Source organism: Ambystoma mexicanum, chromosome 8 (assembly GCF_040938575.1).
Source record: "Ambystoma mexicanum isolate Mex_15411 chromosome 8, UKY_AmexF1_1, whole genome shotgun sequence".
Classification (NCBI taxonomy): Eukaryota; Metazoa; Chordata; class Amphibia; order Caudata; family Ambystomatidae; genus Ambystoma; species Ambystoma mexicanum.
Window position 1 is genome coordinate 995,816,051 of NC_090929.1, and position 14,423 is coordinate 995,830,473.

General features: G+C 42.4%; 1 protein-coding gene across 1 annotated transcript in view; it reads right to left on the reverse strand.

Annotated features, from left to right (window-relative positions):
* VPS13D (vacuolar protein sorting 13 homolog D) overlaps window positions 1–14,423 on the reverse strand; it is a 3,263,180-nt gene that overhangs the window by 3,189,511 nt on the left and 59,246 nt on the right. The window contains exons 3-4 of the mRNA XM_069610908.1: window positions 8,295–8,372; window positions 5,456–5,646 (exon numbers count right to left, since the gene is read on the reverse strand). Coding sequence (XP_069467009.1) covers window positions 5,456–5,646; window positions 8,295–8,372 — 269 coding nt within the window. The remainder of the gene's footprint in view (window positions 1–5,455; window positions 5,647–8,294; window positions 8,373–14,423) is intronic.

Consider the following 14,423-nt stretch of genomic DNA (forward strand, 5'->3'; position numbering starts at 1 on the left):
CATAAACATACACTTCTAGATTTGTCCTTCACTTTTCCAAACTTCAACACATGTTTCCCTACGTTGGATTGGAGCCTACCTCTCTGTTCACATTCACTTTCTAAATTTCTCAGTTTTGCACAGGCTTCGGCTGCTGGGCTCGAGCCTACCATTTTCTTTGTGGGGGGGTTCCCTACCCCAGGTTTAATCTTAGGTGCCTTTTCACTTTCAAAGACTTTCGAAACTGCAGGGATTTTACGTAGACCTCTGTATGACCTCTCTTTAAACAATTTTACAATCCACAATCTTCCTCATCTTGCAACACCAAGGCCTCTTGGTACTTGTATTTCTTATTCTCTTTAGTTTGCCCTTTTGACCTTTTTGTGGTTACTTTCTTTCCTTTGGGTCCCGTTGTAATACACTTCAACTCAGAACGTTTCACAGACACTCTAATGTGCTATTTCGCCTCGTGAGACCACTATGTTACTTTGTTTCCATTCCTTTTACAATTCAGCAATTTCATTTCCATTATGAGTTTTATCGGCACACGCACAACCGTCAAATTTTGAGTTACAGTTACTTTTAACACAAACCGGGCTTTTTTTACCTTTGATAACTCACCCATCATGTTAACTGGTCTTCTTTCATCGACGCGGTTCAAGCAGCAGTCAAGGCCGTTACCAACTAATCCTCTGCTACTCCCCAACTCTGCCCTTCACCCATCAGGGTCGCGGGCCGCTTTTAAGCAACTTGAAGGTTTCTCTCTTCCGCTCACTCGTTTTCAGTCTTGGAACGCTTAACCCAAAAAGTGTGGAGGTCCCGCATGGATCTCTCTCGATCTTTGACACTTCTGATCAGCCCCTTGACCTTCCAAACTTCCATAGCCTGGTTTGCATCAGGCCCAAGAGCAGTTACTTTTGGTACCAAGCCTCGCTCAGAGTGTGCCTGTGCACACCACCTTTTATCCTGACAGGGAATGTTACAAGTGGCAGGTATGGATTGTTAGGATTTGGTGCCTGACTCTGCCTGGCATCATTTTACAGTCTCTCCCTCTACTTGTGGTGTTCCCCAGTGATCTCATCTCTATGCCTGGCTCTTCAACCACTAACTGGCACCGCTTACCCACTGCATCGCTACCTTCTGCTCCAATTTTCAATGTTTTGCGGATGACACTCGACTCTCTTTCAGGCTCCCATCATCCACCTCTGCTTCTTCTCTCATACCAGGATGTCGGGCAACAATATGGGAATGATTACTGCCTTAGCCAGTAAGATGGAGATACTCGTCATATATTCTCTCTCTCTCTCACACACTCACACACTAACACACACACGCGTGTGGGTGCACCTACTGGAGGTGCAAAAGGAAAAGGGTAACCCGCTGGTAACCCCAAGCCTTTCGCCACAGCACAATTTGTTCATGTGGGCAACCTACAGATTTGGGCCTAGGGTGTCGAAGCCAGCAAGGAAAACCGGGAACCCCATGCATTTCCCAGAAGAGGACACCCGTGGGAATGCACAGAGGTCTGACATGCACGAAACGGCCCAGAATCTACTACCCAGAAACCCCAGCAAATTCCAAATTTGGGGATAAAATACACAATTTCCAGACATGTCACTCTGCTCAACCACCGAAACACGCTGCCAACAACAGATGTCATACCTTCCCGCGTCCCCACAGGTGTCCCAACGAAAATGGTGAACCCACACATGTGAGGTACCGATCTAGTCGCAAAGGGAAAAGGCTAACACAAAAGGGTTTGGGGAGATAACCTACAGATTTGGGCATAGGGGGTCCAAGCCACCAAGGAAAACAGGGAACCCCATGCATTTCCCAAAAGAGGACACCCGTGTGAATGCACAGAGGTCCAACTTGCGCAAAGCGGACCAGAATGTTTTACCCAGAACCCCCGACAAATTGAAAAATGTGGGTTTTTTCGGCACATTTCAGACTTTGCCGGGGCTTCTTGGTAATAAATTCTGGGCCGATTTGTGCAAATCATACCTCTGCGGATTCCCATGGGTGTTCTCTTTTGGGAAATGCATGGCGGTTCCCCGTTTTCCTTGGTGGCTTGGACACCCGAGGCCCATATATCTATGTTGTGCTTGTCTGGAGAAAGTGTCAACTTCAGGTGTCGAAACAGACTTGGGGTTACATGTGTTTTAGGCTTTCCCCTTGGTGCCCAGGTAGGTGCACCCACACATGTGAGGTACCGTTTTCATCGGGACACCTGTGGGAACGCTTGAAGGTATAACATTTGTTGTGTTTGTGTGGTTTTCATAACATTTTGACCCATTTGCTGGTGCCCTTTGTCACACAACTCTTTCATTTCCCAAATGTGACCTACATTTAGTCACCATACACTTTTGTAACCTGCACAAGTCACCTACCCTTGAAAAGGTCTGCCTGTGCTCTTTCAAAAAATGGATGCTTGCCGTTCCTCACCACATTGGTTTTCCCGATTTACACATGCTAAGTGCGTCTGTTCAGGTCAAGAGCATAAACCTCCTGTGTACTATGGCTCAGTGTTGGGCGTGTGGTATTGCTTGTTTTCTAAAACACTACAAAAAATGTGTGCTTTCTTAACTGCAAGAGTCGGGGGAATGTAGCAGAGCATTGCTTTTCTCAAAATTCATAGAAGCCATTGCCGTACCAAGCCAACCATGTTCAACACATACCTTTTTTTACAGTCAATTTCCCACTTTTCCCCCAATCTATGGCATTTTCCCCTACCTAGTTGTTGCCTGACCTACGCAAATCACCCCTTCCTAAACTTGGAATTTTGTCTACTTATCAGAAATATATGCCTTTCTGTCCTCCAATTCGGCTTTCCTACCATTTTCTTCCATTCCGTCCATGCATGTCCAATTGGCAAAAATGGCCAAAATCGCCTACCTCTCACAAAACAGTTGATAACCACATCAAAATATTTTTTTTTTTTCGTTTCCACTCAACCTGTTCCTGGAAGCCAGGAAATTGGGGAATTCAGCACAGCAAACAATTTGTTGCTAGCTCTCACAAGGAAAAAACCACAGGCTTCTTTGTACATCATTTGATTGGCATTTTTTGAAAAAAACCTTTTTTCCTTATTTTCTCTCACCCCCCCCTACAGCAACCTAGGATTCCTGGGTGGCGTTACGACCGCCTACATCTAGGGGGGAAAAAAAAGGAGCCAAATTTGGCCGAGATATCTCACGTAACAAAAAAAGTTACAAGGCATTGAATGGCCACATACCAAAATCACCAAAAAAGGCCTTGGCACTGGGGGGAAATACCCATGGCAGTTAAAGGGTTAAATCTAGATGCATTTTCCTACTACTGCATATTTTAAATGTAGGTGCATTTCTCCCACTACTGCATATTTTAAATCTAGGTGCATTTTCCTACTACTGTATGTTTTAAATTTAGGTGCATTTCCGACTACTGTAAATTTTAAATCTAGGTGCATTTTAACACTAATGAGTTCTGAATCTTGGTGTATTTTCCCACTACTGTCAGTTTTGAATCCAGGTGCTCTTTCCCACTGCTGTGCATTCAAAAGGCGTGCACTATGTTTGATGAGATGGATTGTTCCGGGATAGGAAAAGTGGAGCAACTAGTTGTATTTTTGGGAGTAGGAAATGAGCCGTATTCTGATGGATTTTGGGGGCAGGAATTGTGTTACACTTAGATAGGTTGCTGAGCTAGGAAATGTTGTTAAACTTGTCTGAGAGACAATCAATGTGTTGCTACACAGAGGGATTGTTAGAGGAAATGTGTTACTCTTGAAGAATTGTGAAGTTTAGCACATGCATGCATTAGAAGAAACAGTGCAGTTTTAGTAGACTCATTTCTCTTGAAGAACTTAGGCTGAGACTCGTATGGCCAGTGTGCACATTAAATTGATCTGGGAATGGGAATTTATGCTGCACGCATGAGGTTAACCGCCTTCACACCCCAGATCTGAGCTGGTAACCCCTCCATTACACTTTGAGATTCTAACTCAGCCTTGAAATCCTGATATCACAGTTGTTAGACAGCTGTTAGGAACGTACATAGAACTAGGAAGATATCTATTAAGACTAAAGGGGTGGCTTGTCTATGGCGTCTAGAGACCCCTACTATCCTAAATCCTATGGTACCCGCCTAGTATATATACTAGGTCAGCTAGTCTATTGCGCTGAGAGGACTTGATACCCTCCACTCCCCCGCCCCCAATGATACCTAGAAGAGTCTACGACGATAACTGGTCTTTTTCCCACAGTCTTTCTGATGACACAGTGACATCAAATAAGCTCCATCGGTTCTTGGTACTTATGTATGCACCCCTTGCTCACTATTCCTAGAGAGGCACAGCTCCACCCTACTAATGAGGTCCAACCAGACCGAAACACGTGTCTGGGATTGCTGTTGGTACTCTTGTTCAGCCGAGAATTGCCTAGCATTTCGGTGCTGGACTGCCCCAGGGCAGGACAAAGACTGATATGTTTTAAATATTTCTCCTCTGTGAAGGATAGTGAGCTAAAGAATCTGGGTAAGGCTCTCGTAACCGGGCCTAATGTCCAGAGACACTCCCAGGACCCCCCTTGTTTTTTGCACCACTTCAATTGACATCTTCCGCAGGCAGGGCTGTCCATCCACTCACAGCTGAGTGCAGCTGCAACTAAGACAAAATACAGGCTATTTATGGAATGAATTGAGCAACAACACCCTCAGAAGAGGGTGCCGGGGGAGGTTAGCGGTCTGGTAATGCCCCGGGGTGTCAGTTAGAAGGCCTCGCTCTGGCTTGTAACTGATGCCCAGGGGCATTACCATACATGTAATGCCCCCCATCTAAAAGTTCTATTGCTATTAGTACCCCAGCACGTTGTACCAGGGACCAATAGTTCATTTTTCTCGAGTTGAGAAACAGGGTGTAAACCGCTTCTCAACTTGGGGGAAAAGAAATGCAAAAACATGGCCACCATGTATCGGGGAGAAGGGACTACACATAGTCCCTTCTCCCTTTCCATGGCGGCTATTCGCGGGGTGAAGATGCACCGTGAACACTACTGTTCCCGGTGCCCGCGAGGCACAGCGCAGGTAAGTGGGGGTGGGGAGAGGAGTTGTGGAAAAGGGGGTTTGGGGATGTAAGAGCACACTTACCTGAATTCGTATGACGGCCTCCCGCTATGAGGCTCGGAGAAGGGACTTTCCCGGTGTGGTAAAACCCCGTTCTGAGCCTCCCCGTTGGCTGGGAGGCTGCCACACCCCCTAGCCAGGTACTAATGTTGATTAGTAACAGATATGTAGTTAGAAATGAATGTTGTAAACAGGACTGTTCCACTAAAATAATGAAAGGATGCATGTATTCTATTTAGCGCATTTGAGCATTTAAGTCAGCAGGTCATTCCCTTAAATATGCTACTCGTTACACATTTTAGAATAATTAATCAATGATAGGCAAGAGCTGAAGAAAAAAAAATGGTCAGTATGTTAACTGTCTTGCTTTGCTTACCTTCCATTTTTCTTCAAATGTTTTAAGAAGTGCTTTTTTGTAGTCTCTGGCCAACAACTTTTCCCTTTCTTCATCAAATTCTTGTAACCCGTCTGGTACCCCAATTAGGTGAAGCTTTGATATAGAAATAACCCATGGGTCAACATGAGGCCGATAAAATGGTATCTGTAATGTTATCTTCCCTATAAATCCTATTAAAAAGAAAAAACATGAATTGTACTTGTATTAATTCCCTAGAAGCAAGCGATGAGAGAAGAAGAGAATTTAGTAAAGCAAGAAATATAGTATGGCATTGTTATGCAGACATTACATGCAGCATGTCTGTAGCAAGATTTATTCACATGAATACATAAACCAATAAACTGACCAATGCGAAAAAGTAGCAATTTTCACCAGTAAGTCTGAAAAGAGCAGTAAAATACACCAGTTGGAAAACTAATTGACATTTGAAAATGTCATACTTTACTTGTATAGCACAACATGCTACACATATTCCTACGTAACAACAAAACATTAGAGATCGAAACTTACTTCTACCGTAAAGATTCTGTAGCAAGTACTCGGCAATTTATAAGAGATAGGCAGAATATATGAAAACAGTAAAAGAGCCTTAGACAAGACCATTTTCACTTGTCAAGCCAGTATAAGGTGTCAGAATTCACTACATCTTATAATGCGGTAGGGAGGGATGTTTCTAGACAGAGTTAAGGCACATCATACATGGGGAACTTTTGCCTAATTCGTGTGAGGTAGCCATATCTTGCATTTAGCCCAACTTGTAGTGTGCAAGGTACATAGATGGAACCCAGAATGTAGACATGATTATTTGTACAGCCAATTCATTTCTCCTCCTGCACACTGAACCTTCGTAACTAGGTACAGGCTCATTCAACACACCTCGCAATCACATATAACAAACACTATTGTACAATACCTATGCCATAAGAATGAAGCTACCTTTAACAACAAATGTTTGAATTGTAGCTGCCCACATAATGCTGTCTCCTTAAACACATTTCACCCAGTTTAGCTCCTATTATACCTCTGCTGCGCCCATCCACACACCATTCAGATATTGGTGACTAGCGGGGTCTTGGCCACCCTCACATAAGTAATGGCTGAAATCTATACAAGCATAGATAGCAACTACGAATTTTGCCAAATGTGGACTCAGGACCCTCCGAGGGTGTTCAACCAACAGCGCATTGGGACCATAATTATAGTGAAAGGCGATATACAAAAGACAGAATGAATGAAAGAATGAAGGCTAAGAAATCATAGACAACACAGGATGAACAGTGTGTTCTTGTCCTACACCATTACACCATACCTTTAGCACAACAATCCTAACAAGGATTTGCCACTACTCATAACTTGTTAATAAGAAAGGATGAATAATTAAAACACAAGGGTGGGCCATAATAGTCAGTAAGGTTATTAGAAATAAGGCAACAGCACCGGCTCCAAACCGGTCCAATCGCGCTCACAAATGAAACAAAATGATAAAAATGTTACATTAAACAATTCAATATTGCTCCATGGAAAACATTGAGCTGCAGTGATGTATTACTCAGATATTAATATAGAATCACTGCTATCTTCTAAAACCGGAAATTCAAGGAACACCAGGGGATCTAGGAAAATGGAAAACACGTGGTGGGTGGGACCTCAAACCCCACTACTCCAGGACTAAGAGAACACCTGATGGGAACCCAAAGAATATAGTAGGACCCCAGAACTCACAATAAGTACTCACATCGATAGATGTGAAAGATTCATACCAGGAACGGTGCTAAAATGGCGAGTTTAGATACATTTAGGTTGGGATACCCTTCCCAGATCCTCCCTTTATATAGCCAATTTGTTTGTTTAGCACTTTTCCGAGAAGTTTTATCAACCATGCTTTCAGAGACTATTGTTTACATATTCCGCAGGCATATGTATCAACAATATTCTCCAGTCGAATCTTGCCTTGCCCAGAAGCCACGTCAAGCTATGTCCGGTAACATCCTTCAGAACATTGTTTATAATGTACTGGGATATCAGGTACTATTTACATTAAAATAACACCACTTGACAGCAGTCCAGAATGTTTATAGTGCTCTCCCAGTGTACCATAATACATTTTACTGATATGCTAAATTTCTACATTAAGTATGGCTTGTAATAATGCTCAAATCTCCTGAATGCATTTTGTCCAGTTGAGCAAAAATACATGACATACTCTATCCCCAAAGAATAATTACTGATTCAACCCACGTTCTCACTTTTATGAATACAATACTGGTTGGAGGGAGAAGAACCTGGTTTGGGCTCAAGGAGGTATACAACAGATTTGAGTGCTCATCAATTCCCACATTTCAGTTCTTGTGGAGGAGCAGCAACCTAAACAATTAAGACTGACTTTTTGGGTTATGTTGCGTGAAGCCAGTGGCTAACAGTAAACTTCAGGACATTTCTTGTGCCTCAATTTCTGTTGCATTCTGAATGTGCGAGTACTGATCCAAACTGATTCAATTTAACAGTTGGTCTGATTTACTACAATATGAGGGAAAACACAATCTACATAACATGGGCTTGGATATTTGCGGGATTGTTAGATCAAATACATATATTAGTATAATCAGCTGGGGTGTGCTTGATTTTCGACTTGTGTAAGAGACCTTTCTTACCAAGGTAAAAACATTTCCTCCCAAGGACAAATTTTGCGAGACACTGATTACTGATGGTTCAAACAATGGCAATTCTTTAGGGAAGAGCTTGCTAGGAGATAGAGACATGGCTGTTTACGCCCATTAACTATAACATTATGAAATGAGTTACATTTACTGTCACACACCTGCTTTTACTTCAAATGGCAGTTCCAGCTCTTTCAATGCATCTTTCTTTAAAGGTAAGTTTTCTAATTCTACTGCACCTGCAAAGGCAAAAATGAAATAGATAAGTTGTACCATAAATATACATACAACTAACCATATAATATACTAGTACAAAAACGTACCGATTGAGACATTTGTTACATGAGAAACTATAGCTTTCCATACTAAAACTTTTATAACAAGTGGGCACTTTCTTTCTTCTGGTTATAGCTACACAACTTGTAGCATTCGCCTTTGACAAGCAAAAACATACAATTTAAATGAGATGCTCTAGTTCACACAGCTCAATTTAATGTCCCCACTAGAAGAAAACAAATTAAAAAATATTTTCTAAGAGGAAGGGTACAGGCAAGTATTTTTTGATCATGTGCAGGGAGAACAGGTCTGAATGCAAGGCAGGGGCTCTTACTCTGACACAAGTCAATAACTATCTGGCAATGCCCTCCACTACTGAACAACATTACGACTGAACTGGCAATTTGCCAGATTCTTCTTACAACTGTTTCAGGGTCCATCAAAAAGTAATGCTCAAACTAGTTTAAGCAAAGTAGCACCTCCAAAATTTCAGAGGGTTTGAAGTTCCTCAAACATCTAACCTTTAATATAACCATTAATAGCACTACAGGGACGTGCATGCTGTCATTCCCCGCATTTCCCTAAATATGCCACACTGATTTGCGGCAACCTATTCAGGCACCTGCAGGCCAGTAGAGCATTCTTTCTAGTCACATGCCCCACCAACTCCACCAGAAGCAGTATTCAGAGGCAGGTCTTACTGTATAGAAATAGAAACAAAGACACTTGGTAATGTGAGGTCACAGTCACTGACAAGATGCAATGGTTCTCATAAGAGTGGTGTGGTGGTTGTTCAATAGAGTAACTGGGCTAGGGCAGGGATCATGTGAATGCATACCATGGTCAGGGGTCCGTTGAGAGTTCATGTACGGGTTCAGAACCCCTTAAATCAAGGGGCAGGGGCAAAATTTCAAGTTGCGAGCTACTAGCCAGTCATTAAAAAAAAGTCACTGGTCACTTCAATTCTATACATATACACAGCATGCCATTTCAAGAGTCAAATATCACTAGCCAATGGTTAGCGGCAACTGCAAATATTGCAACCTGGCAAAAGGAGTCAGAGAATATCAGGACACATTTTTATAGAGGTGATCCACATATATTTGCGGGTTACATTTTCGGAGGTTCGAAAAAGGCTACATCTGAAAGAGCTTCCCCTGTGGGGACATGCCACTAGGCATGTGTGTTTATCAGCACATCCCAAATAACAAAACATGAAGTTTGAATGGGCACTTATTTGTGTCTGATGTGCTTGGCACAAATTATCTGAAGTATAATACCAGTCAAAATGGTAACATATCAGTGACATTTCCCAAAAGTATTAAAAACGGATGGTGTGACATTAGAATTCTTTTTTTGTTTTGAAGGCATTTCGTTTGTTAACTTCCAAAATAGTCTATGGTCAACAGTATTATCAAAAATTGCCACAGTGCTGTGTTCATTGTACCCATTTCCTCTGCTGAATATCCCTTGCCAATCTACATTGCCGAGAACTTTAAAAATGCGCTTCTCAAGTTTGAGTTTGGAACTTACTTTACTGAAGGCGTTCAGCATTCAAGTTTCCTTAGCAAACATAGTGGGTGGCGGAATCAAATCATAGTAAGGTACCCTAAACCTATGGTTGAGCAAAGGTTTAGAAAGCAAATCCTTTTAAAAAGTAAACATGGGAGAAAGAAGCCTATACATAAAGGTACATAACTAAGTAAATAGATGTTTTCTTATGCCAAATTATCACAATTTTGAATCACTTTGACATTATAAAAATGCAACATTCACCTTTTTTTTTTATACGAAAGTTAATACTCTTAGCATCATCATTTAATCACTGCCAGCCTGTAGTTGCTCACATTACCCTGTGCAGAGACTGCATTTGGAAGGAATGCTCAAATCATATTGTAATTCTGGCGTTTTACATAGCATAGCACCTCTATCTCTGGAACTCCAGTTTGATGGTGCTTGAAAACAGATTTTACTTATTACATCATTATTACCCACAATAGGGTACTCAATTAAATAGACCTGGGGAGTTTGGGGGTGGTGAAGGGATGAGGCGACCTGACCGGAGTATTAAATTCATGACACCCTGCATCATCCTAATGCCAAAGCGAGGTTGTTGTGCTTGTGCTATCCTTATAGCTATATAGATAGATATATTCCTAAAAAGGACAACATTTCAGTGACATAGCATTTGGATCTGACAAACACATGTAAACTGAGTGACATGTGCAGTGGAGGGGGTGGGGTTGGTATATGGCACCCCAATATTCGTTGGCAAGCCAGAAGCCAGTTAACATCCAGCAAGCCAATATCCCTTATTCAGCCAGTTCATAATACAGTAGAAAGAAAAATGCGGGAGTTCGATTTGTGGCATGCTATATACTAGATGTTCTTGTTCCTTAAGAGGTAGCTCCCGTTTACAGGGCGATGCTTCATTGCCAATACCTACTTCTAGCTCCCGCTCCTAAATGAGTGTAAGGTATGTATTCTTAATGAAATTAAGCTAGACTCTACCAAATGTGGTTAAGAAAGTGGTTAAGATTCATTCCCGAAATCCATTCTGGGGTTGGACTTTGGGAGGCCAATCTATTATGATAAATAGGAAAGACACTCATGTCTAACCAAACCCAATCAAGGTAAGTAGCAAAGCGGCAAGGCTTAGACTCTGGAGCGGTGTGGTGCAAAATTGGACTATGGCTAGAATAAGACACATACAGAGAACACCAATAATTAAAGTTAGACTGTATACACATACACAATGGTTTATTAAGCCTTTGAAATACACACTAAGCAATGAAACCTTCACTTCTATTAAATACATATAAACATCCACCATTGGGGGTTCAATAGCGAACCCCTACAATTTACCTTGAAGACAGTTATGTAACAGCAGTTTTATAAACAATACTTTCAACAACTGTATGTGGTAATGTCAGTTAAAAAATACAAAAACAGTTGTTTCAAAACAAGTAAAATATTGGTAAGTAATCACTTAAGATAAACACGCTTAGAATTGTATTGTCCAGCCCTGTGATGGAATGGGGCCTAGTGCATGAGAGGCACCACTTTCACAAGTTATGCTGCTCATGTAGGTTTACTAATGGATTGGGCAATGTCAGTGGCTGAGATTCAGTGCTCCAAAAGCTAGGAGAGGTTCAGGAAAGTATCCATCCCAAAACACTAGAAAAAGCGGAGGGAGTTGTGTTAACTTAACCCTCCTTACGCCGATTTTCCCAGAGAACACCTCAGAGTTTACAGATCCGTTGGGGCCATACAATTCTGTGCTTGGCCCAGTTGTGAGGGGTCACGGATGCAGAGGTCGTCTCGTGAGCATATACTGCGCTTTTGCGCCACACATGCCCCCTCTCACCAGATCTTAGATCTAGCCACACTGTAACCAGCATTAAAGAAGCCATCATTTGGGTTCTGCCCGCCGATTGGCCTAGTAGGACCTTTCCTTCCAAACTTGATTGGTTATCTTGCTTGATCACAAACTTTTCTTGGCTTGTAAATAAAATGCATATTAAAGATCGTATTACTTTAATAAACCCTCATGTTCTGGTGTTACCATAGATTGGCTTCCACTTAATTTTGGTACTGCCTTGGCCATGCTATCTGTCAAGGCTGTAAGATTGTGCATGTTGACCACAGCTGTCCAAGTGTGCCTGAATATTTAAATATCACCATACTGCATCCCAGTTAATTTGCACACCTGTAACCTGCTCCTCCTCAAGTTCTTGTTTTCTCCCAATGATTCCATACCGCTGGTAATAACCCATCAACCACTCGCCACCGGATGCTTCATTTTCTCACTTTTGAACACTTAGCTGATGCAGAGCCTCACTTACTTCATGCAAGAGTACTCTTAGGAAAAGTTCATCTTTGGTGGGACCAACCCTCCCTACTTCTTGTTCTCACTTTTGCAGATTTTAGCCTTCCCGACTTGTCTCCAGACCATACAAAATGCTACATCACATCTTGCACTAAGAGCACAGTAGCACTTAAATATGGCTGGCTTTCTGAGAGCACTTTACTGGATACTCATTTGCCAAAGCATCACTTGTACGGTTCTATGTTTAGCTTACCAAGCACTCTCCAACCAAGTACCATCTTTTCAGATTGACAAGGTCAAACCCTGTGTAAACAGACCAGCCTTGCAGTGTAGCAATGCTATTTCCTGCACCATTTCATGGTTTAGACTAGAGTATCATTCAAGGGCAATAGGTAGGACCTTTATCATCTTGGCCTCTAACCTGAAGATTCAATTTCGCCGTAAATTGAAAACCTACTTATTCACTTGATAACGCCTTGAGAACGTCTTCTTTTTTCCATTTGCAGAGGTCGGTTGCAGCTGCATTTCCTGTGTGTGCATTTTGTGCAACTCTTGCAAAATCTTCTCCACTGTGGCTGGTCGTGTATAAGGAATTCTTGACAATATAATTTCCATCTGCACCTCAATTGCATTACGTTCTCTATGTATCTAAGCCCTGCACTGCTCTCTCGGCCATGTACACCAGATATTATTTTGCAAGCCTGGGTCTTTTTTTAGAAGATTTATTTTCAGTGTTCACTAGACACACATTGTAGCATACAACCATGGGTCATGTAATAAAACCTAGTAACAGTCTTCGTTCACACTCATTTTTCGTTATGTCAATAACCCAACTACTCTCCCCTCTCCCCCAATCTGTACCAAACCAAATAAACCAGTGGTGGCGCAACAGAGTATCTCCCATTTATCATCAAAACATTCTATCAAGGGCTTTCCCACTCCTGTCGGTGCCATTACCCTGTCCTCCATTTCAAAGGACCAAAACATTCTGCTGCAAAGCAGGCTTGAAATTGTTTTGTTTTCTGGCTGATACATGTTCGTGAAATCGGAGCCATACTGCCAGGAATTTTTGATATGTGCCATTGGCCAATGCACACACCTTTTCCATTGCCATGATGCCCCACATGCTTCCCACCACATAGCTGCAATTGGGCCCGCTCTGTTTTCCAACCATGGGCTAAAGTAATCCTTGCCGCTGTTAACATACGAGTAATCAGAGTGGCTCGTGCCCCACTTGCAGCATATAAACCTTCTGCCACCGGCCCCAGTATCACCACCGTCGGATTATGAGGTAGTTGAATCCCCAATGTGTCCTAAATGTGGATCAGTATTTCTTTCCAGTAAACTAGTGCCTTTGGGCAAGCCCACCACATATGGCCCAAGTTCCCTTCCTGCCCACAGTTATACCAGCACAAGGGAGAAATGTCAGGGTTTATAGAGTGTAACCAATGTGGATTCATGTACCACCAGAAGCATATCTTATATGACGATTCATTGATGGCCGTGCATTTGGAGCTCTTAAGCACTCAGTGCCAAATCTGACCCCATTCCTCCTCCGTTATGGTGACCCCACAGATCCTGCTCCCACTTAGACATGCATGGCAGGATATCCCCCAGATGTAGACCTATCCAACATGCGATACAGTCTCACCACCCCATGTTTCGGCAACCCCTCTCTCATCGTTAGTTCCAAGCCTATGGCCTCCCTAGTAGCCACCTCGCTGACCAGTCTATTTGTTGTCAAATGTCTGATCTGGACGTAGTGGAATCGTTCCTGTTCCGTTACCAGAAATTTCACTTTACAGTCATCAAACAGTAGCAAAACCCCTGCCTGCTAAAAGTCCCTTGGGGTTAAGGTTTGTAGAGGAGCGCACTAAAGGTGTGGAAGGATGCAGTATGGAAGGATGCCACACGGAAGCATGTCACGTGCAAGGATGTCAGAACGCACTTGTGCACATCATGGACGTACATTAAGTGGAATCTGACGACGAAAGAGTGATGTTAATGCATGACCCTATGCTGAAACAATATGAAAATACGTAAGAAGTAACTATGTAAATAAAGCACCAGGAGAAACATGTACCTAAAGTTAAAGAAATCATGGATTTAAAGAAGATGAAGGAACTTACTGACCAATACCTGTAAATACGCAGTAATGCAAGGTAGAAAGAAAATATATAGAACC